Raw genomic sequence first — 23,523 nt, forward strand, 5'->3', positions numbered from 1 at the left:
AGTTGTCAATTCTAGAGACATTATTATGTGTTCTTTGGACTATTTTGAACAAAATCGCTATTTCATAATTTCAATCAGATGCGCTTGGTGAAAAGAGGGGTTGTCGGGGAAGGAAGGGGGACTAAATGCCCTCCATCACTTTTGACGCTTAAAAAGGAACTAGAACTTCCAACTTTCAACCAAATGAGTCTCTTCTAAAGTTAAATAACCATAAAAACCTTAAATGCCCCGGGGCATAACTTACAACCCTCGCCCACAGGCTCTGGTGGTTTGTATTAACCCCCAAAAGACTTGTTATACGATCTTTGGACTATTTTAAATAAAATGATTGTCAAAAATTCGATGTAATTTGGAAAACGACGTGTTGGGGGGAGGTGATAGCTGCCCTCAGATCACTTGACTCTTAAAAAGGGCACTAGAAGTTCTGCTTACCAATTCAATGAGCCCCCTTCGAAATTTATATGACTACGCTTTCTACAAAAACCTTGTATGCCCCCAGGGCATAACTTACAAGTTATGCATTTGCCCTCCGGTCACTTTCGACTAATAAAAAAGGCCCTAGTCCTCTCAATTTTTAATCGAATGAGCGCTTTTTGAAGTTTCTACGTCAACACTTTCTATAAAAACCTTATATGCCCCAAGGGCATAACTTACAACCCTTGTCCTGAGGGCTATACGGGGTCATCTTCAAAGACATAATTTCTATACTTTTCAAGTACGTTGAACAGAATGGCTATCTCCAAATTCTGATTGGATGTGTTTGGGGAAAGGGTGCGCGTGGGAGAGGGGTTAGTTGCCCTCCAATCACTTTCGACTATTAAAAAGGGCACTAACCGTTTCAATTTGCAATTGAATGTGCCCTTTGTGAAGTTTCTACTACAACTCCTTCGATACGAAGTGCCCTGGTCTAAAGACCCGAAAACACGAAAAAAAAAATATATTGTGCCAACATCGTTCTTTACTTAGGCAGCGCTATTGCACTGCCTATGATTATTTTTATCCCTTATAAGGATTTTATTTGAGCATGTTTTGACATTCTTTTTTTTGCATGACTATTTTCGTAAGCGAAGTTCTGTTCGCTCGATTCGGATCATTTCCCGGAGTGAAAGAAAAAGCCAAATAAATATGATAATCGAAAAATTTACGAAAAATTCAATTTGCTTGATGACCCTCACTAAGAGCAAATCACTAAGTTTGCATGTATTTTTACTATACTACTCTTCGGCACAAAACAAATCGAGAGCTAGTATGTCACTTGCCCTCTATCAAATCTAATCACCATATTTTATATATCAACTAAATTTCCGATATAATGAATCAAGTGATGGCTTTGGTGGGATAATACCGTTAGTGAGCAAGGCTGCCACCAGTAGCACAAAAGAAAACTTTTTTATTATGTGTAGCACCGTAGCACGTGCTCAGGGCTGTCAAATGTAACACAAAATGCTATTTTAGCACTATTACAATCAGTTTTTTGACTGTAGCACCAAAATCGCTGCGTAACACGTAAATTTGGGCAATTTTGGCAATTTAGGAACTGACCATGGTGGCAACCCAGCTAGTGAGTCAGTTCCAGGATTAATAAATACCATATCATTCAATTCATTCAAACATTCAAACGCAATCAATAGCTAAATAGACAAATAGCAATCAATGACATAATCAATTGGTAATGATGAGCTGATAATCTTATATGGTGCATCTAACTCAAAAGATTTTCTGTAGTTATTTTATTTTATTTTTAATAAATAGTCTGGAAGAACATGACTGTTAATTCTTTGTTTCTTTTTTTTAAGGAAAAAGTCTGTCTCGCCGTTTTTTAGCTTATTTTTGAAGTTATGTAAAAAAAAACCTAGAGAAAAAAAAATATGATGAGCAATATTCTAGACCTTCCACTAGGGCTAGAATCCCTTCTTACAGTATAGAGTACAAATGCCTCTAGGGCATATCCTATTCTGATTTAAGATATCTCGTCTGTATAGTGTAAGTGTTAATACTACAACTTTTGCTTTGACCATTTTTATAGGCAGGGAGACAGTTTTCGCGGTATGTTTGTACTTACCATCAGAGAAAGTCAAATATTGGGAGACGTATGCACGTGAGAGGCTTACGATTGTTAAAGCAACTTCTTTTCCCGCATAGCTTACCTTTCTAGGATTTCGCGACTGAAGCTGCACTGGACTAGGGATTGGTACATTAGGCGTTAAAATACCAAGAGATCCAAACGAAGAATCAGAAAATGAGCTCTCTAAAGGTAAAACTCCAAAACTGAAAAATAAGAAAAATCTATAAGAAAGTTGGGAACAAAACAATAAAATTTACAAGAATTAAAGCACAATAACGCATATAAATATAAGAAAATTCAAACATTTAAGAGCTGTGTGAAAATGAGAAGGTATACTATATAATATTTTTAAATGAGAAGCATAAAAAGAGCAATAATAAGAATAAAGGGAAACATCCCTTGAGTAAGACCAGGAGCAAGCTCAAAATCTTCAGCCAGTTTGTTCAATGGCGGGGTAGTGTGAAACATCATATAAACTTTGCTAAAAAGATTCATACGTTAAAATAAGATGCATATTAAGGAAGTAGTTTTAACTTGGCGATTTTCACTTTTTTTTTTCTTGGTTAGTCTGCGAGCACAACACTGCCTTACGATCGCATAAGAACTAAATATACAGAGACGAAATGAAGACTAATAGAGAAGAGGGGAGTTTTTTCCTGATAAGACAGTGACGGGCAAACCATTCAATATGAATATACTGGCTATATATCTATAACTGTCCTCAGAGGATAACAAAATATTTAAATGAAAACCATAAAAAACGACATTAAATAAGACAGTACAAAGTTAAAGAAACAAACGAGATGAGTAATTACAAGAGAGAGACGGAGAGAAGGAGAGAGGAAGTGAGAGAGATAATTAGAATGAGAAAGAGAGAGAAAGGGAGTGAGAGAGAGATAATGAGAGTGAGAAAGAGAGAGAGAATCTGAAACAATAAAAGTTACCCTGGAGACAAACTCAAATCATGTGTGGCTAAATTTCCGAATCTCTTTGTAGATTTCATTTTTGTTCTTGGTGCAGAAGGTGGAATCATTCTGATTGACTGGTGTTCAGGTGTGATTTCTAATTGCTTAGGTTGCTGCAGAACTGGGCCCGACGAATTGAATTCTGAAGTTATGTGGAGTTTCAGAGGTGGCGTTGAGTCAGTCACGTCATGAGATAAAGTTGACATGGTAATGTTCGGGATGCTAAGACCAAAAAGATATAAAACAAGTTATTTCGAGAAAGTGCCTTATATTCGAACTATATGAGAGGAAGAGAGAGAGAGAGAGAGAGAGAGAGAGAGAGAGAGAGAGAGAGAGAGAGAGAGAGAGAGAGAGAGAGAGAGAGAGAGAGAGAGAGAGAGATTGGTATATTTGAAAACTATCGTAGCATAGCTTAATTCAGTTTTTTCACAAAAATTATACATTTAAACAAAAATCACACACTACAACTCAGCATTAAAAATTGATGTGAAGAAAGGCACAAATGAGTTGGCGTAACGATTAGTTCGTACTTTAGGGGGTACAAGTTTATTTTGTAACCGAGTTCGGCTATTGGGAGGGGCTGGTCCGGGTAGTATTGATCGGTGGCTCTTATTGGCTAGGACGGATTTTCCAAATTGCTGAATAAGGTGTTCAAGCCGGACTTTAAGTGGAGATAAATTTAATTTAGCGAGGGCTTGATCATAGGGTATGTCACGGTTTCAGAGTATAATCCTTGTTGCTCTTTTCTGGAAGCACTCTATGTCGTGTAATAGTGCGAATAGCAGATGGACCTCACACCGGGCACGCGTACTCGAGCAATGACCGAACATAACACATGTAGGCATGGAGAAGACTTTCAGTATCACACCCAAAACGCCTCATTTTGGTAAGTGTCTGAAGGCTTGCATTAGCCTTGTGGATGGTTAAATCAATATGGGCACTGAAACTACAGTCACTAGTGAAAGTTACTCCTAAGATTTTTATTTCGTTCACAATCGGGAAAGGGACTAGAGGCATATCTATATTCCGCTTCAGAGGGTTGAAACGAATTATCTTCGACTTGGCTAAGTTAATGGTAAGATCATGACTTGAGCATTCGGTCTTTAGCTGATCAAGTAACTGGTCTGAAAACTGCTTTGTTATGATAACGTTTTCGACCAGGTAAGCGAGCACTATGGACAGATCATCTACAAACTTGTAACGGTCGTCGTGATGATTAAACAGGGAATTAATTACAGCCAGGAAAATTATTCCAGCTAATTTCGTGCCTTGTGGGGCCCCACAAGAAGTATCTGACCATGAAGAATCCGAATTGTTTTCATGGAGTGCAAAGACTTTTTGTCTTCGACCAGTTAAGAAGTCAAATACAAGGCCAAGGGTGCGTCGTTTGGCCCCCTTTTCCTGGAGATTCATGCCTGCAGTCAGGTGGTGGATTAGGTCAAAGGCCTTTCGGAAATCCACTGCGGAAATGTCGACGAAACAGCTACCTTTTTCAGGCCATTGGAGGACACAGTCAAACATCCGTACAAGGTAGATTGTAGTACTACACTTGGGGAGTCCACCGTACTGGAATTTATCAATACGCCCATGAATTTGTTTCAGAAGAAACTTGAGTATAAAGGCCTCAGTTACTTTCGCCAAACAAGGTGTAAGTGAGATCGGGCGGAGATCGTCGCATGCACCAGGGGCGCGCTTTTTTGGAATAATTCTAATATAGGACTTTTTCCACTGTGACAGGAAATAGCCACAAGCAAAACACTTGTTAATGATGCTGGACAGTGGTAATGCTATGAAGGCTGCATATTCACGTAGCAGTTTGGCAGGTAATTCCCCAGGGTATGAAGATGTATTCGGTTTGATCTTCCGTAATTCCGTGTAAACGTCAAACTCACTGACTATTATGTTGTTCTCAGGCTCACATTTTTCAAGTATGGTGGACTTTTCATGAGCCGTAATAGTTGAATAGGTAGTGCAGATCTTGGAAGAATTCACTCACTTCTTTTGCACTGATTAAGGACCCATCATCATTGCTGATCTTTACACTGCTGTCAAAAGCTTGGCCGGCCACTTTTTTCAAAGCGTTGTGCCACTTTTTGGGGTCTGAAGTAAGTAATTGGGAGGGCATGGTTTCACGACCATAGCGAGCTTTGGCTTTCTTTACCAAAGAGACTATTTGATTTCGCAATTTCTTGCCGTTGATAATATCACTACGGGAGTAGAGGCGAGACCTCTCTTTTATTAGTGATTTAATAGCTGGAGATATCCATGGTTTGTTGTATTCACTAACAACAAATGATTTTGTTGTAAAGATCTTTAGGTATTGACTGTATAACGTGGCATTGAAATCGGATACCTTAGTTTCCAAGAGCCCGGTATTATACACTTCGGGGAAGTCATATGTGCCAATCCATCGACCCTATTCACAGATGGCCGACTCCGTACAAGGACGAACAGTGACACGGGATAGTTTGGGCTTTGGTAATGACTCTCTTGCTTTCCAAAGAATTTCGTTGTGGTCTGACATGCCAACGGGACCAAGAGAAAATGGAGGGGAGTAAAAATCATCATAATTTGTGAGTATAAGGTCCAATATGCCCCCCAAAGAGTGGGTGGGTATGTGTACTACTTGTTTTAAAGACAAACAAGATGATAACCAACTCTTCTTGGTTTGGTTTAAGTCTCCTCCTATAGTAAAAGCAGGGCTACTGTATATACTTCTCAGGTGATTAATAGTCGTTTGGAGGTGGAAAACCAAGTCACCCCGGTTTCTGGCACTTTCCGGGTGATATACTGAAGCGACTATAATGCAAGAAAAGCGACGGGGAAGAGATTTAGGTTTGCAAATAGCCCAGATTGCTTCATGAGCTGGATTAAATAATTCCGATAATAATTTGCAATGGATGTCCTTCCGTATGTACAAGGCAACACTTCCACCTAGTCTATGCTCACCTCGATCAGCACGTGTGCTCAGGAAAATTTCGTAGCCTGCCATATGACCTGACAACCTATCAAGATACCGTAACTGCGGTAATTGGGATACTATTTTGACGGACAATAACTTCAAATTCTTCCATTTTGTTACACAATGACTGGCAGTTTATAACGAGAAAATTCGGCATTCTATTTTTCGAATTAAAAGTCACTGACCTTAGTAGGGGGGGGGAGGCTGATCACTACTAGTCGAACATACCGGAGCTTGATTGAAAGGGATAAGAGACGGCATATTGGCATATGTAGAACAGTCTATCTTAACAAGGATACGTTGATGGGGTGAGGTTTTCGGAGCAAGACTAGTTGATCTTAATGAAACGATAACTGGGATCATCAGCTGACCTTGTTTGCCGCCACGCTTGCGGCATCACTTCGCTTCTTACGGTTAGACAGGAGCTCTTGGGGCGGTGGTCTGTCATCTGGTGTTCTTCCGAGCAAATTTAATGCTACGAGTTTTGCAAAAAAAGATGGCACCACGGTTAACTCAGGTTAAAACAGTCCAATTAAGGCTTCTTTATCATATTTAGATATTTAGACTAGAGATAGAGAGAGAGAGTGAAACGATGAAAGTTACCAAGAAGATAAACTCAAACCATGTGTGGCGAGAGTATTAAGTAGAAACTATTACAGCTAATACTATTGCTACTGCTACTACTATAACTGCTACTACTAAGACTAAGGGTATTAAGATGGAAATTTCAGAGAATGTTGAGGGATGCTTAACTAAACCAAGTCCATATCCGTCACGATGTCCGCGATTAAACAGGATATGAGTCAAACAGCAATTTTGATACAATCCTTATATTCATCCAGCAATAGAAAAATAGGTCTTACAGCAACAGATATTGCCAAAATTTATTCAATCAAATACGCTACTAAAGTTTCTGCAGGAAGTTTGGCTACCAGAATTACAGTCTCACATTAGCTGTCACTTGTTGCGTGCTGTTTTTATTGTCTATCTTCGAACTTGTTATCAAGAGTTGTGGCCAAAATCAGAAGTTCACCTTGAGATTGGCACAGAAATCAAATTGGAATTCCACTAATTGACCTACTGCACCAGTCAAAAACTGCAGGTGGAGGAACACCTATTATGGCACTGGTTTACATGCTTCAATGAGATTGTTACAACTATACAGTCGATATTATACATTTTTCTGGACCCTGTAGTTTTCAAAAGCTTTTCATCGTATTTGATCTTGTTCATGACATCGCAACAAAGAGTTTTCACGATATGTTTCCTACGATAGACTCCAATTTTCGACATGATGGACTTCTCCCGTTGTCATGTGTAAATGCTTTGGTTTACAAAACATTTACACATGAACATTTACAATTCAATTATTTTTCTCCTTTTCTATCTAGTTTGTATTTTTGATTTTCTTTCCAGTGGATATCAAAGGTTATTTTTCACTATTTGGATAGAAAGTAACATAAAATATTTTAATGCGCGTTATCTACTTTTAATTGGCTTTGGAGCTTGTGCCTCAAGATTGATTTTTGTATTTTCGTGTTTTGAATAAAGTTCCCCGTAACAGAACAAACGAGGAGCTTTTTACTCTCTTTACTAGAGTACGAAATACTGAAAACCTCCCGGTAATATCATTGACTAAGAAGTTGTGCCAATTAGAAAGGCAATATTGGACCATTTGTTCAAATAAAGAACGATGGTACAATGCTGTGTAGGCGATGAATATTAAGATGCATTTTATTCATTTATGTAGATATCCCACTTTGCTTTTTTCTTTCACAAATTACCCACTTTCAAGTAGAAAAATATTTTATTCCCCCAAGCAAAGACTAGTGCTATTTGGCTGATTCCTAACCAATTGCAACTACTTATTTCAACCATTTCCACAAGCTTAGCACACTGGTCGTTGCATTCTTTAACACCATCACTAAGGTAAACACTAAGTTCACTCTCAGAAAATGGCAAAAAATCAAAATATGGAACTTTGGAAAAGTGGCTCCCTTCTAGCAACGCAGTTTTTACGTCAAGCAAGTGAACTTGCTGTTTTTTCTTATTTCGTTTTTACTAAGATGTGCGGTACAAGCGTATAGCATAGTATAAAATTTAAAAAGGGTGTTACAAAATATCCCAAAACAGTCACTACGAATAGCACGTTGACAAAAAACAACTTCAACAAAAAGTAACTGTTTTTTCCTTTTTTTTGTTGCTTTTTCTCTTATGAATTGAACAAGAGGTTATTGATAAACAGTACAGATGTTTTATGTCAAAACAGCCAAATACCAGTTTTCTATAATCAAAGTTTACGAAACCAGCAAGCACGGCATAATCTAAAATAAAAGAGCTGAGGAAGGTGAGGTAGAACAATTTATTTTAAAATATAATTCATATAATTAATTTAAAATATATATTTGTGTTATTTTATACTTCGTTTGGCAAAACCATGCATTTAAACTCTATTTTCTTTATCCTCATTGGTTTCGGCTCAATTATTTATGTCTTGTCTCTCAAAATGTATCTCTAAGTGCAGAGTGATCTTTGAAATCTTTAATTATCTATTTTCATAAATGCTTCCATCCAATAAACCAAACGAATGATAGTAATCTGAAATTGGGGTAGAGTGTGACTTAAAAAAAAAATAAATAAATAAAAAAATACATAAGAACAAACCAAAACTATGACATACCTTTTCAGAACTTTATCAGGACACTGCATAGGAATTCCGCCCACTGTAGTAAATTGGAGTACTTTACTATGTCCGCAACACTGACCAAAATCTTTAAGGTTGTTTATCTGCATTTAAAAGAATAAACTTTATTAGTTTATCCATTGACAATCAGACTTCAAGAATACAATAGAAAAGGGAGGTTTGAAATTGGTCTCCTAAACCAGAATACTTGTAGATAATAATTAATAGCGAACTTAGACTTGCATATATCCTCATATAGGAACGCAATTAAAGTATAATCAGTTAAATATATTAACTACTTTTTAAGGTCTGAATGTTAGAAGATCTGGCAGCAAGGCCCAGATTTGCCAACCGACCCACTAGGCCCGGGCATAGGGGCGCAATATATTATCACTGAGTGATTTTTTCTGAACAAAAACCGGACTGATGGATTTTACCGTCAAAGGCCGACTCCGTCACCGCACTTCCTTTTCAAAGAAGAGTGATTTAAAACAACACAGGAATTCTGTGGCCACTTATAAACTGTCAGATGTCTCACAAGAATGGCAGCCAAGAGCTCGGTACCGCTTCTCTCTTTCATTACATTCAGCTCATCAGTTGTGTTCTGTTCAGTGCTTCCACTCCCCAAATTTTCCGGGATCTCCACGAAAATCTGGCAAAAACACTTGGGCCTAGAAGCGTCAAAGCTTTAAACCACCCTTATGACTGACAAGGTTTTAAACGGTTTGTGGGAATGACATTTTTTCCCTTTTTTACAGTTTCTACAATTAAGGTTTAAGTCGAACATTAAATTTGAATGTAGAGGGGGGGGGGGGGTCTTGAATTTATCTCACGAGGATCTCACGTACTCATATTTATTGGTTACTGAACGACTACTCTTGAATAATCTAGTTGAATACTAAAAAGTGATTCGAGCACAGTCGAGGAATTAAGAATATATCGAACATTGATACTTCACTGCAAAAATTCGTCCTTTAAAAGTTAAGTCCTATTTGCAACTTTCAATTTGGCATTCATTCTCCCCCACCCTCTTATTTTGTACCAATCGCTCATATGATGCCTCAGTTCAAAAAGCCAGAGTTATTAATGTTCTAAAATTACCTTCAGTCTTACTTAATTTAACATATTCAGAGTCAAAGCCACGGTTTATGATATTTCGTACTTTTGTTTAGATTTTAATCCCAAAGTACTTAATTAGCACCCTCAACTTTTAATTTTTCAGAAGAATATTCTTTGAGCATACGGGTCAATACTGATCCTGCACTGATCCTAGATTTTCCTCTGGTTTCTGACACGCTAAAATAAAGCAATGAGTCTTACAAAAGAACACTTCATTAAAAAGATTCATGACTCTGGCAATTTTAGAAAAAATTGTAATCCCTAACGTCCCCACACACAGTAACTAATTTTATTTCAGTCAAATTTAGCAATATACTGAGAGAGGGGGGACAGGTCCCTAAAAATTCTCATTTTTCACAGCTTTCAAATGTTTCCACATAGCATAGATTTTATTAGATGTTAGAATAAATATACTCCCCCCCCCCCAAAAAAAAAATTAATACGTTACTGAGTAAATGCCATCGAACAAGGAAGTAATGCAGCATTTTCGACTATATATTGAGAACATTCATATTCCTTCAATTGAATGATTAAGAAAAAAAATTGAAGCTACAAGGACACCATTCTAAACAAAATAAAATCAGCCTCTGACATTTTTAATCGGAAAAACCTGCGGATTCTATTTTAATGATTTCGATCAGTCTTACCTGAAAATAAAGAGAAGGATCTGGCTTCTCACCAAGGTCACAAAGAGCTTCATAGCAACTCCATAGGAAAGGATTTAGCTCAAGAGCTTTCTTATAAGCTTCAAGAGCTTCGTTGATACTATCAAATAGTAGACAGAGCTCACCCCGCAGCTCCCATGCAAAACAAGCTGTATCTCCATATTCACAGGCTATTCTATCTGGTCGAAGAAGAGCGTCAGCTTCGACTAAGCTAAAACAATATAAAAAAGTCTTAATTAAAAATAAAAAAGGTTCTTAGTTGTATCCCCAAATACTGTTCCAAAGCACGAAGTGACTGTTTGACATTTCGTGTGTGATCCACCCAGTTAAAATCGACCCTTTAGTAAGTGCAATGAGGATTAAGTCAGATCCAAATCAAGTTGATTTCCGGCAGATTTCTCTTGGTAGTGTTTTAGATTAAGGTTAACGGTAAACTCTAAAATAGATGCGTTAGACCCCATTTATATTCAATGGAAAACAATTCAGCCGAAGGTAGAGGTTTTGTGTAGCTTTTTAATGTATTCTGGGGGGGGGGTGCAAATAGACATGTCTATATAGTACTTAAAGTGATAATAAAGATGCTCAAATTACAAAACAAAATAAAAATATTAAGGTGAAACAAAAATAGGTTTTCAGTGTGCTTACAAAACTTTTTCCCCAAATAAAGTGATGGTCTGAATAGAAAAGTAAACTTACTATCCAAATACATTCTTAAAAAGCATCGAGTCTTTCTTCAAACAAAAGGACAGAAAGAGAAAAGAAATTCCTCTTTTTTGTCTTTTATCTTAATTACTGCTCCATAATAATCTATTTCTTTGAATAAATAATAGCATTATTCAGAACGCTAAAGATTAATATTAATCACAAGTCTGATTTTTTTGTACAAAATCCAAAAGAGTCAAGAGTCAGTGTCATGCCTCACAAAACTAAAGGAGTCGAAGCCAAAAATCAAGAGTTGGCTTAAACAGTTCATCAACTTTCAAGCGTAAGATAGATACAAATATTGGGAAACAATTTTTCTAAAACTGTTTCTAATATTGGGAAACAATTTTTCTAAACTTTAGCAAGTCCTGTTTGGATTGTATCAATCCTTTAGTCTAGTTATGTTTTTAGCGAAGTTTTAATACATTTTCTTAATCGAGGATGTTAGATGGCATGGCTTTTAGCATAGATTTTTGTTTCAAAAGATTTTCAACCGTGTAAACCTTATTGTACAATGTTCCTATGATCTTAACCAAACATTTAACAGTACCTTTTCATAGATATACAGCATTTTGCGAGTAAATACTTTTCTTCTGGAGAGACCAGTGTTTTTGACAGTAAAAGTCGATAGCATCGTCTTAGAAAGCCAGCTCTAAAGTAGCAGGTAGCTAGTAACAAGGAAGTTTCGTCTGAGTCAACTGAAAAAAAAAAATACAATGAACAAACGGAGGCTGATTCCAAAGTACAGTAAAACACTCTCAAAACAAATCTCATAGTGTATTCTGCTGCCAGTGACTGATCATGGCTACCAAACCCTTGATTGTTTGGCAAACTTTGTTGCGTTTTTATTACTGAATGTTGGCAGGCATGTCAACGAAGGGCGTAACCTGGATTTTTTTTTCGAAGGGGGGAGAGGGTGACAGGGTTCGAACCCTGAGCCCCTTGCCCCTGGATACAGTCTTGATGTTGACTCAAGATCGTGCGCAAAAAAAGTTTAATTTTAAACAATTGGGAACAGCAAGAAAAAACAATAGTCTATACAAATAGATAAAAAAGTTCAACCTAAAATGCTGGGAAATCACAATGTTTGATTAGCCAAAAATTCCTCATCTAATGACATGCTTAACAAACCAAACTTCCATTATATGCCTGCTTTCTTCTCTTTTTCAACATGAACAACGTAGTTTCATAGCAAGTTGAGCGGTGGGTTCAAGAGGCTGGTCAAAAAAGATCAACCGGGTTGTTTTACCAGAAAAAGGATTTAAACAGAACCTCTGAATAATTCTTTTGCTAAAAACCACGGCTTTGGCGTCGGAGTCGTGGAGTCAGATTTTTACTGAACTTTGAAGAATGGAGTCAGAGCAACAGAAATATTGTAAGATTGTTCGGAATCAGAGGAGGAGTCAGAGGAGGAGTCAGAGTCGTGGAGTCAGATTTTTAGTGAACTTCGAAGAATAGAGTCAGAGCAGCAGAAATATTGTAAGACTGTTCGGAATCAGAGGCGGAGTCGGAGTTTTGGAAAAACTTAAAGGCTATAGCCAAGCCAAATACCCTTAAATACTACTAAAAAGTGAAAATAATAAACAAAATCAAAATTGTATACTAATTACAGTGAATAGGATTTTTTCCTGATAGGACAACTTTGGTAAAACAGAAACAATTTATTCGATCACATTTGAACAATATATGTATATTTGCAAAAACATTTGATTTAAAATGAAGAAAGATAGAAAAATACTTCATAGATCGAATATTAATAGAAAATTTAATAGAAAAATATTAATAGATACACTTCTTTTGCACCCTGCAGAAATTCTGGTAATAAAGCATATAAAATTCTTAGAAAAATATTAGCTATTAACAGAGTTATTAAAATTATATTTGGAAAAGAAAATTGATGAAACTATATACTTTTTACAAAAAACCGTTTTATCATTTTCACTTTGATCAGTCAATCATCTTCTACCTTATTGCTTCTTAAGAACCATTCCTTGAGAAAAAATTCTGTTCTTTTCAATTCAATAGGCCCTGCATTCAAAAGTCATTAATGCAAATAATTTTTGTTTGTCTGGATCTTCAGTAAGGTTATTAAATTTCACAAACTGCAATTAAAAAGTGCTTATTACACTGTATAACAATTATTATTTTCTTATTGTTTTTCAAATCTCAATAAGCTGCAGTCCGACTTTTTATAGTCAGAAAATGCTTAGGAAATTTATATATCAGGATATGGTAAGCATAAAATCTTCTTTGTAGTTTTAAACGTTCTATTGGGTTGGATTTTCTTCTTTTTTTTTTTTACAAGACCTTATTCAATAGAGCACAGTAATGGTGCATATTCAATAAGCTATTGTGTAGCGCTGTGAACAATTAGATTTGGATAATATTATAACCGTGGCTGTGAATACCAGAGCACAATTGAATAAACGTTTGCCGGCCTCCACGGTCCATCGGACCACCCACCATGAAGGTAATTGCCAATGCCATCCGTGGGTCTACTCACTAAAAACAATTGATTTTTTTTATTTTTTCTCGTCTTTTCTTTAAGATGTGCTTTAAACAGTTTTATTTAGCCCTAGCTCATTTTCAAGGATTCCCGTTTTGGCCCCTTGGAGTCCTGCAGATCGTTAAGGATAGCAAAGGCCGAGAAAACTTCATTGTTTTCTGCCACGGAGATCACAAGAAAATAAGACTCAGTGAAAAAAGTTTGGTATTGTATGAAGTTAATATACAGGAAGCGTCGCAAAAAACAAAAAAGGAGTAAAGGTTGCTTTTGAAGAAGCTAAAAACTCTCCCGAAATCTACAAACAAAGCAAATGGTACGCTGCGCGCAAATCAGCGAGCTCGTCATCTCAGCTGTTGGAGAGAATTATTGCTAGCGAGATGAGATTGCAAGAACCCAAAAATCAATGATGGAAAAAATTACAGAGTCTTTGAAAAGTGCGGGGATAAACAACAGGAAAGTGGGGATTCCCTAAAGCAATCATACAAGACAATAATTAGTGATATCTATATCTCAGTGTCCCTTGAGTTTACAGAAAGTTTCACAGCATATTAAAATCTTACAAAAGTTTGAAAGCAGAAATTCAAGGGCTGGAAAATCGCGTAGCACACATGGAAAGTAGAATAGATCATTTTGAACAAGAAATGCTCCTAGATAGCCTAGTTTTCAACGGTATGAAGCAGTTACCAGTGAAGATTTGAAAGCAACAACTACGAATATCATAACACAGAAAATGGGAGTCACCAGTTTTTACAAAATTACATTCAGAGTATTGACCAATACCGTCAAGATAACTTTACTCTACAAGACCAAAAAGATGTCGCACCGGTGATTGTGAAATTGAGGAACAGCAAAATGACAAGGAAAATTTTCAATAGCAAAACTAATCTTGCTAAGTGGAGTATTTTCGTGTCAGAGGCCCTAAAGAAACGCCGGTAAGACATAGAGAATATGGCAAGGGATAGTTTTGGAGTGCGAAATGTCTGGTCTGATCGTGGGCTAATTCTCGCAAATCTCCCAACAGACACCATTGCTCGCAGGATTGGGTCACTGGCCGATTGCTTTTAGTTGCTTGTGTTTATTTCGTTGTTTTGGTGTATTGTCTATCAATATTTTGCTCTCTTTTCATTTGTTAGTCTTATTATCATTTATCTGTTCCAAGAGCTCAACTGCACCTTTTCCTTGTCTTTTTTTTCAATGAGAGCTATGAGAGTGTTTATTAGACATAAATATGTCTGATGTACCAGTCGGTACCACATCAAGGTTGAACCGATTAAAAAAATTGCCTGTTTGACACTGATAGTTATTTACTTTCGGATTTGGCAAATGAAGAGTCTACAGTGAGGTAGTTTAGTGAAGTAGTTAAATGAGGAGTCTGAGTGAGGTGCAGTTTAGTAAATATTGTGATTCCTCGTATCTTGGAACGATACAAGACGCTTTTTTTAATGCATGTTCGTGGAGCTGACATCCTACTTCTTCGTATGATGAGATATTTGATTTTCTTTCGAATTGTTGGAATCTCCATGTTATAGCCCTTTGTGAAACGTTTTTGAGTCAGGATAGTCCTCTCTCGTCTTTTATTTTTCAGGTCAGACTTGCAATAACATGCAACCACTAAAACTAAATATTTTTTTTTAACAGTCCCAGGATCCTTACTTCAGCGAAGTTCAACCAGGACTGACAAATAAAGTAAGATGAAACAAGGCAATTCATTGAAATGAAAGAAAAAAAAATTAAACGCTCTCACTGCTTATCTTGCCTTTTTGGCAGCTAACTTCGAAGGTCTTTTTGTAGCTGGTTTTGTGTTACTGTCTACTGGTTTTTTAATACATCTTGTAGAATCATTTTTAATTAAATTATATGATTTATATTTAAATTAAATTTGTTTTAATTTTTTCATTTTAGTTTTACTGGTTGTATATTATTGTAAGACTCTTTTCTTTTATATGTTTATGTTTTGCTAAGGACAGCCCTTGGACATAGGGTCAAAATATTCATTCAAATATAGAATTCCACTGTCTTGCAAAAAGAATTGCCTATTGTTCTTCTTGTTCTTAATGTTTTTGAAGGAAAGGCAATGTAGTCTCCGTTGGTATTTAAAACTTGTCTGCTGAACACACCAGACAGAGACCAAATGTGCCAAGAAAAGCTAGTTAACTTATTTGAACAGCGGGACAGTACACTACAGAACTATCCGAGATCTCCAAAGGAGGAAGATAATGCTCACTTTAAACAGATTCGTAGGATTCCATCTTAGGACCCCTGTTGTATTTACTGTGTGTTGACAGTATGCGGTTCTTCATTCCTGGGTGTCTATGACATCTTTTGCTGACAATACAGCATTTGTTGTGGCAGCAAAGACTCTTGAAGAATTGGTCCAGAAAGCAAACAAAGCTCTGCAAGGGTTGAGTGAGATTTCCACAGATTAGCTTACTTAGCATTAACGCAGCAAAGAATAACTATATTCTGTTTAATCCGACTGTTGTATCTCCAAATCTTCCCAGTGAAATAGTGTGGTTCTTTACTAAAGCGGGTTGAGAAAATGCAGCACCTAGAATTCATTTTCAATCAGAAACTCAGCTGGAGAAGACACGCTGATGCGGTTGCATGTAAGATAGTGCATAGCCTTGGGATTTTAAGACGTTTTCAACTTCTTTATCCTCCTCATATTTTGGTCCTTTAATGTCATTCTTTGATTGTACTGTATATAAATTATGGATTTATGATTTGGGCAAGTAATTTTAAATGCAATTTTAAATGCAATTTTAAATGAGTGCAGATACAGCAAAATAAAGCAGTGAGGTTAATTGGTAAGTATAATACAGGAGTTTTAAGCACCGAGTCAATTTTTAGGAATTTTAGGATTCTGAATGTGGGTTACATAAGAGATTTTTAGATTGGCATTTTTGTGTTTCAGAGTTTGAATGGTTTCATGCCTGATGTTTTTAATTTTTTTTACCTCATTTTATCATGGATAGGCTAGAAGAAATGTTGAACATGCAGTGAGTCAAGAAGTATGGTTTGTTCTAGCCATGTGGTAAGGCACTTGGGTCCGATGGTCTGGAATACCTTTCCAGGCTCACTTTGGGAAGCAGACAGTGTGCCGCAATTTAAAAACCAGTTAAAGAAGCATCTCCTTGCGGATGGTTGGTGAGTGTGGGGCTGGAAGACAAGAGAGGATAAATTAAATAATTTTGATTTTTCTTCTGCTATTAATATAATCGTTTTTTCCCATACTATTATATTTTTTTATTTAATTATTACAATTATTATCTCTTTTTCTTATTGCTCTTTATTTGTGTTTATTTCAGTGATGATTTGGTTAGTTGTATAATTTAGTAAATGTGTACTGGTTGTGTTTTCCAAGCATATTTGTGCTTTGTTTGTAAGGTTGTCAAGCTGGCATGAATTATTTTTAGTAAAGTTGTCAAATCCTTGAATCATTTGACACAGGCTCAGTTGAATGTGGGAAAGGTTTAATCCAAGTTTTCTTTGGAATTGACTTTTCAATAGACAACAATATTCATTTCTAGCTAAATACCATGAAAAAAAGCATGAAGTTATGTTCTGATCCACAGTAGATGTTATAAACAAAATAATAAAATAGACAAACGAGCAGAAGCAGTGAGACGTTTACAGAAAAAGTGCCTGAAGAGAAAGGCATAAAAACAAGCTTTAAATTAATATTTTCAGGCTTAAATTCAAACTTTTGACTGTCTGTGTACATGTATATATTAGGCCTACACATGCCTGTTTTCATGGTTAAACCCAAGATTTCCTGAAGACCGTCTGTGTATATGGCTGTAAGTATTCTTGTATCAACATTCGAGTTTCTCAAGGATTGTAAAAAAGTTTACTCATTAAGTAGTCAAATTCCAAGTTCTCCTTAGAAAGAATAAAAAAAGAAGAAAAAATAAATTGATGTGCTTTACCTTCACAGTGTAGTCTTTCGGCAAGAAAAAGTGCACTTTTATAGCTGTAATGGTTTAATGCATGCCATATAGTTGCCTAGAACAAAAATTGTCTTAGTTAACTAAATCTAAACCACTATGGCACAAACCTAGGATGTTACATGTAGTTTCACAAGTTAAAATTCATAAGCACATTTTTATAGCTTACAAAGAAGAAGAATATTTTCTCATTTTGGACTTTAATAATTTTTCCTTAAAAAAGGGGATAGAAGAATGAAACGAAAAGGAATAACTGACTTGTTCTCTATTTATCAACCTATTTGGCAGGGAAATTTGCCTTTGTGCCCTATTGACTGAGATCAGTGAGCATTAACTTTACTTGGCAGAAAGCTACCTTTCAGATACTAACAAACTTGTAACTGGACTTGATCTATTTACATTCCGCCTATCAATTGACATTAAAAATGACTATTTACAGCTGAAGTTAAAGAAAGTTAGCCCTGTTCTACAGTGACAACAAAATGTGTACACATGTTGAGGTTTCTTCTTAACTTTCTTGTCCATCAGTTCCCAACTGACATTCTGGCGAGTAACTTTTTACTATGCTACATTTCTTTGTCCTAAAAGAAAGTATAATAATCTCACCACAATTCACAATAATAAAAAAAAAAAAATAAAAAAAAAAAAAAAAAAAAATGCATCTATGTTGGGTAAAAAGCCAATAGAAACACTAGCCTAATAAACATTTTATGTAGCAATAATTCAACAGATTCTGGGCATCTTATTGACAGGAATAATTGCCAAGTTTCTCAGAAACCTGTTACAGTTAGTACATTGGAATAGCATTAATTAGAAAAAACAGGAGGTTTGCTTAACTTTTATATTTGCTACTATAATTAATTGAGTTTAATTTTGTATTTAACAATACAGTTTATCATACTAAGTAATTGATACTTCATGATAAACTATATTAACATGACAACTACAGTACTTACTAAACATTTGTCTCAGTGTACTCCTAGATACCTAACGTGAATCCGGGGAGCTTACAATTATAGCCAATAAATTCTCATTTAGTATCTGAATTTCAGATGCCTGGTGTGGTGGAAAACGCTTGGTCCTGCTGCGAATATGTAGCAAATAACAATAAAAAAAGGATAGGTCTCATGGTTTCACTGATTTATATACTAGATGAGATTTCTTTAGATGGTGAATTTAATGCAAAAACCTTTTTCCAGGGGGTACTTTATTTGCCCATTTTAATGTCTTCTGAGCAATTTTGCTTGTAAAATGCACAGAAGTTATTTCTGACATTTGCTGATACAATTGTATTGATATACAAGAATTGAAGAAGTGGAAAAAAAATTGGAAAGATAGCCTGATATTTGCTAGAACTCTGAAGCCCTAATTGTAGGGCTGTCAATTAACAAAAATGTAGGGATGAGGAAGGCAAAATGTATTTTTTTTTAATCTAGAAGGGAGCAATTCTGCTTAAACTGAATTTCATAGCGAAACCATTTGTAAAATGAAATTTTCTGCACACATGTTGGCTGAATCTTACCTTCAAGTGAAAACCAACCAGATCCTACATACGATGTTTTGGCTTAGGAACAAAAGGCCAAATATTTCCATTGCATTAAATGGATTGATTTTAATGAGTGGTTACTATGACAATCTGTCAGTTCTATATCTGGTGTAGGGCTATTTTCTTCAAAATGTTACATGGTACATCTGAAAAATTCTTCAACATCAATCTCTACAAACGAGATGCAATGAGGTGTGTTATAATTGAAATATTTTTAAAATCTTGACAGTATTGATTTTTTCTGGAAGAATTGCAATATACTCTTGTTGTTATAAGGAAGATTAGAAGGTCCTTGCTTGTCAAGGGTCTGCTTCAAACAAGCTAAGAGTTTGTATTCACCCTGAGTAAGATTTTTTTGACACAGTTTCAGTTTTTTTAGAAAACAACCATATCTGAAATGATTCCACTAATAGCATTATCTTTGCCTTTAAGACAAAATTTAATGGTATTTAGCTTTTTGTTTGTGTCTGCAGGAAAGTAAGATCTCACAGTAAAACCAGATCTTCTAGCACAGGGAATGATTCACCTCAGTCTTTCAAAAACTTCACCAAAACATGAAGTAACTGTTTTGAATATTGCAGAATCCTGCCTCTGCTAAACCAATGAGCTCATATACATAGCAATAGATACCAACAGCAGCATTGTGACTCTTCAGTCAGAGTTCTAAAATATAAGTCCCTAAGGTGCATGAGCTTTTACTTTATTTAAGACTTTAATGACTGTTTTCATCAAATTGCTCATACTCAATAGCCTGCCAAAATAATGACTTTTGGTGTACCATTCAATTCTAAGACAGAGATTTTGGAAAGCCATTGTTTTTACAACATAAGCACTGAATTCTTTCTCACCCCCTGCCATTACAGAAGCTCCATTTTATGCCAGAGCCATCTGCTTTTGTACAGGACTATTTTCAAAGTTAACAAGCTTTTTAAAAGCAGAATATAGGCCATGTCCTTTAGTGCCCTTGAGGTTATAAATCTTTTTCTACCAGCTCTTCTTTTGCTAGGAAATCATCAAAAATAATTCTTACAAAAATAGTCAGCCAAGCTGTATCCATCACATCAGTAGATTCTAGGAAAAACCCAAATGCTGTGATGTAGGCCAAGTTATTTCAAAATTGTAGAATTACATCTGTACACAGTTGTACAGACTGAATAGCAGACAATATTTCTAAACAGCTTTATTTTATTTCTGGTTAGTGTCTTTATGAGTAGCTTTGGTAAAATTATTGGCAAGCTCCTTTTGCCTATTTTGGAAAGGGGTTAGGCTAGGAAAATGAAACCTTCAGTAATGAATCCAGGGTCAAAAATACTCTGGGAAGGTATTGCCAAGCAACTATGTCAACCCTCTTCTGATTTCTAAGCCTTAGTAATTTGCCTATTTGACAGTGTCTTTTTCTCTGGTTTTAGTTTTGAAAATGTAATTTTTGTCATTTGAACAGGATTTTAAGTCATGTCAATGGATCCAAATTTAGGAAACATATCTGTTTATCATTGATGCCTCATAAATTGGGATTACACAAAGTTTTAAAGCTGGAAATGCTTCTCTTGTGCTTAATATAAGGAGAAAATCTATTTTGCAAGGTTTCACTTTTATAACACAATGATTTTTAAAGGTACCAAAGGTCAGTGCCTTCTAGAGTGAGAAGGAGTGGATTGAGGTACTTCAAATACATTCACAGTAAATAGCCTTAGCCTACTTTAGTCTGTAGATCCATTCCTGAAAGTTTCACTTTCCTAACCTAACCCCTATCAAAGATAGCAAAAAGTAGCCTGGCTGGAATTTATCATAGCTTCATATATGGCTTCTCACTACAGCACCTTTTGAATTTTTCTGGGATAGAAATTAAATAGGCTAGGCTACACCTAGGCCTATCACTTGACTTTTTCTGGTAAAAAAGATTCAATGGTGACAGTACAAGCTATTGAGTATCCCTTGATTGAGTAATTGAGTTACCTTATATCGTCATACAAGATGTGATTTTAACTATTGACATAGACTTAGCTGAAGAAACTGAGAAGCAAAATCTTGACTGCAGTTTGTTATGAGGTGATACAAGCTTCAGTAAAATTCTAATTGATTGACATCTTGCTATCTCAGAAAGGGGTTAGGTTAGGGGAATAAAACTTTCAGGGATGGGTCTACAGGCTAGAGTATGGGTAAAATTTTAGTTAATTGACTTCTTGCTATCTCAGAAAGGGTTTAGGGTAGGAAAATGAAACTTTCAGGGATGGGTCTACAGGCTAAAGTATGTCCTGGGAAGGTATTTTGAAGTACCTACCTCCACTGCTTCTCCATCTAGAGGGCCCTGAAATTTGCCTACATGAAATTTTTGAAATTTTGACAAAACAACATTTTACCTTAATTTTCAGCTACTAGTTGCTTTTTCTCTGCTTTTAGTTCTGAAAATGCAATTCCTGTCATTTGAGTAGAATTCTGAGCCATATCAATGTTTTTTTTTCAAAATTTAGGAAATGTATTTGCATATCTTTAAAACCTTATAAAACAGAATTGAGCAAAGTTATGAAGCTGAAAACAATTTTGTTGTACTTCAATTAAGCAGAAGATCTATTTTGCAAGGTTTAACTTTTATAACAAACACATTTTTAAGGTCATCAGAGGTCAGGGTTCTCTAGAGGGAGAAGGAGTGGAGGTAGTTACTTCAAAATACCTTCCCAGGACATACTTTAGCCTGTAGATCCATCACTAAAAGTTTTATTTTCCTAACCTAAACCCTTTCCAAGATAGCAAGAAGTCAATTAACTAGAATTTTACCAAAGTATGTTCTGAGAAGGTATTTTGAAGTAGGCCTACCTACCTCCACTCCTTCTCTCTCTAGGGGGCCCTGACCTTTGATGACCTTCAAAAATATGAGTGTTATAAAAGTGAAATCTTTTGAAATAGATCTTCTGCTTGAATGAAGTACAACACAATTGTTTTCAGCTTCATAACTTTGCTCAATTCCATTTTATAAAGTTTAAAGATGTGCAAATACATTTCCTAAATTTAGAAGAAAAAAAATATTGATATGGCTCAGAATTCTACTCAAATGATAGGAATTGCATTTTCAGAACTAAAGGCAGAGAAAAAGCAACTGGTAACTGAAAATTAAGGTAAAATTTTGTCAAATTTCAATAGGTATAGACCTGTCATGTAGGTGAATTTCAGGGCTCTCAAGAAGGAGAAGGAGTGGAGGTGGGTACTTTAAAATACCTTCCACAATATACTTTAGCCTTTAGACCTATCCCTGAAAGTTTTATTTTTCTAACCTAAGCCCTTTCTGAGATAGCAAGAAGTCACTCAACTAGAATTTTACCCAAGCTTCTTAAATCTTTTTACAGAAGGATTCAAGGCCAGTCAGAACAAAGAAAGATACCACATTGACCCCTGTCATAGATGACAAGCCAGTATCTTCACAAAATCTGTAAACTATTTAAGTGCCACCAAATAAGGCAGAAGAGTTGATTATGGAATCTTGGATTTTTTCAAGTTTTTTCAAATTACTATATTTAGACATAGGCTATGTGTTATATACACTTTATCTGTGTCTCAGTCTCCAGGGAGCAGTGATAAGGGATACCAACCTTTACATGCATATAGGCTCAGGCTACATGCCACAGCACTGTCACTGTCTACTCTTCTTGTCCTGGGTCTGTACTCCCTTGAGCTTTCCCCAACAACGGAGGGATGTTTTAATCTTGCATTTATAACACCTACCATCTTTGCAGAATTTCATGGCACTGATATGTTTTATTGTTTTTAAGCTATTTCAGAAAACAATCAATTCTCCTTATTTCTAAAATTTCTTATTTCAAAAATTTCTTATTTCAAGAATACAGTTCTCACTAGTAAAATTGGAGGGATTCTTACAAAATTCGTTTAGGGGGGCGATCGCCCCTCCCCCCTGTATCCGCGCTTACCTTAAGTTACATATTACATAGGCTATAGTTAAAAGAGGCTGATAGCCAAAGCCTACTGAATTCTGGGTCATTAAACAAATTAAGTAGTCTGAAAAGAATACTTCCTGAAGAAGACTAGGAATAACTAGTTCATACATACCTGTACAGGTTCTTGAACAAGCATCTTTAAATTGATAGTAGGGTACACAAAAATGTCAGTTATTTCGGCCCCTTTTAAACCGCATTTTTCTAACCAATTAAGAAGGCTTGGAGATTGACTTTTATAATAGTAAATAGATGGCAGTTGATGTGACGAATGATTTTATTACAAACAATGATTATGCTAGTCAACAAGATTTTTAGCAAGTCCATGATCGCCCAATGCATTGAGAAAGGAAAGAAAAATAGCTAGTTGCTTAATTCATGTCCAGATCTATACTAAAAACTCTACAAATTATTACTAT

The 23,523-nt window shown here is 35.8% G+C and overlaps 1 protein-coding gene across 1 annotated transcript in view; it reads right to left on the reverse strand.

Moving 5' to 3' along the window:
• The window catches only part of LOC136033080 (cell division cycle protein 27 homolog), a 67,005-nt gene extending 43,693 nt beyond the window's left edge, over nt 1-23,312 (reverse strand). The window contains exons 1-7 of the mRNA XM_065713680.1: nt 23,220-23,312; nt 17,597-17,672; nt 11,712-11,859; nt 10,442-10,670; nt 8,673-8,779; nt 3,010-3,252; nt 2,148-2,268 (exon numbers count right to left, since the gene is read on the reverse strand). Of these exons, the coding sequence (XP_065569752.1) occupies nt 2,148-2,268; nt 3,010-3,252; nt 8,673-8,779; nt 10,442-10,670; nt 11,712-11,859; nt 17,597-17,672; nt 23,220-23,243 (948 nt within the window). The 5' untranslated portion in view covers nt 23,244-23,312. The remainder of the gene's footprint in view (nt 1-2,147; nt 2,269-3,009; nt 3,253-8,672; nt 8,780-10,441; nt 10,671-11,711; nt 11,860-17,596; nt 17,673-23,219) is intronic.
• Nucleotides 23,313-23,523: the final 211 nt, after the last annotated feature.

Source organism: Artemia franciscana, chromosome 11 (assembly GCF_032884065.1).
Source record: "Artemia franciscana chromosome 11, ASM3288406v1, whole genome shotgun sequence".
NCBI lineage: Eukaryota > Metazoa > Arthropoda > Branchiopoda > Anostraca > Artemiidae > Artemia > Artemia franciscana.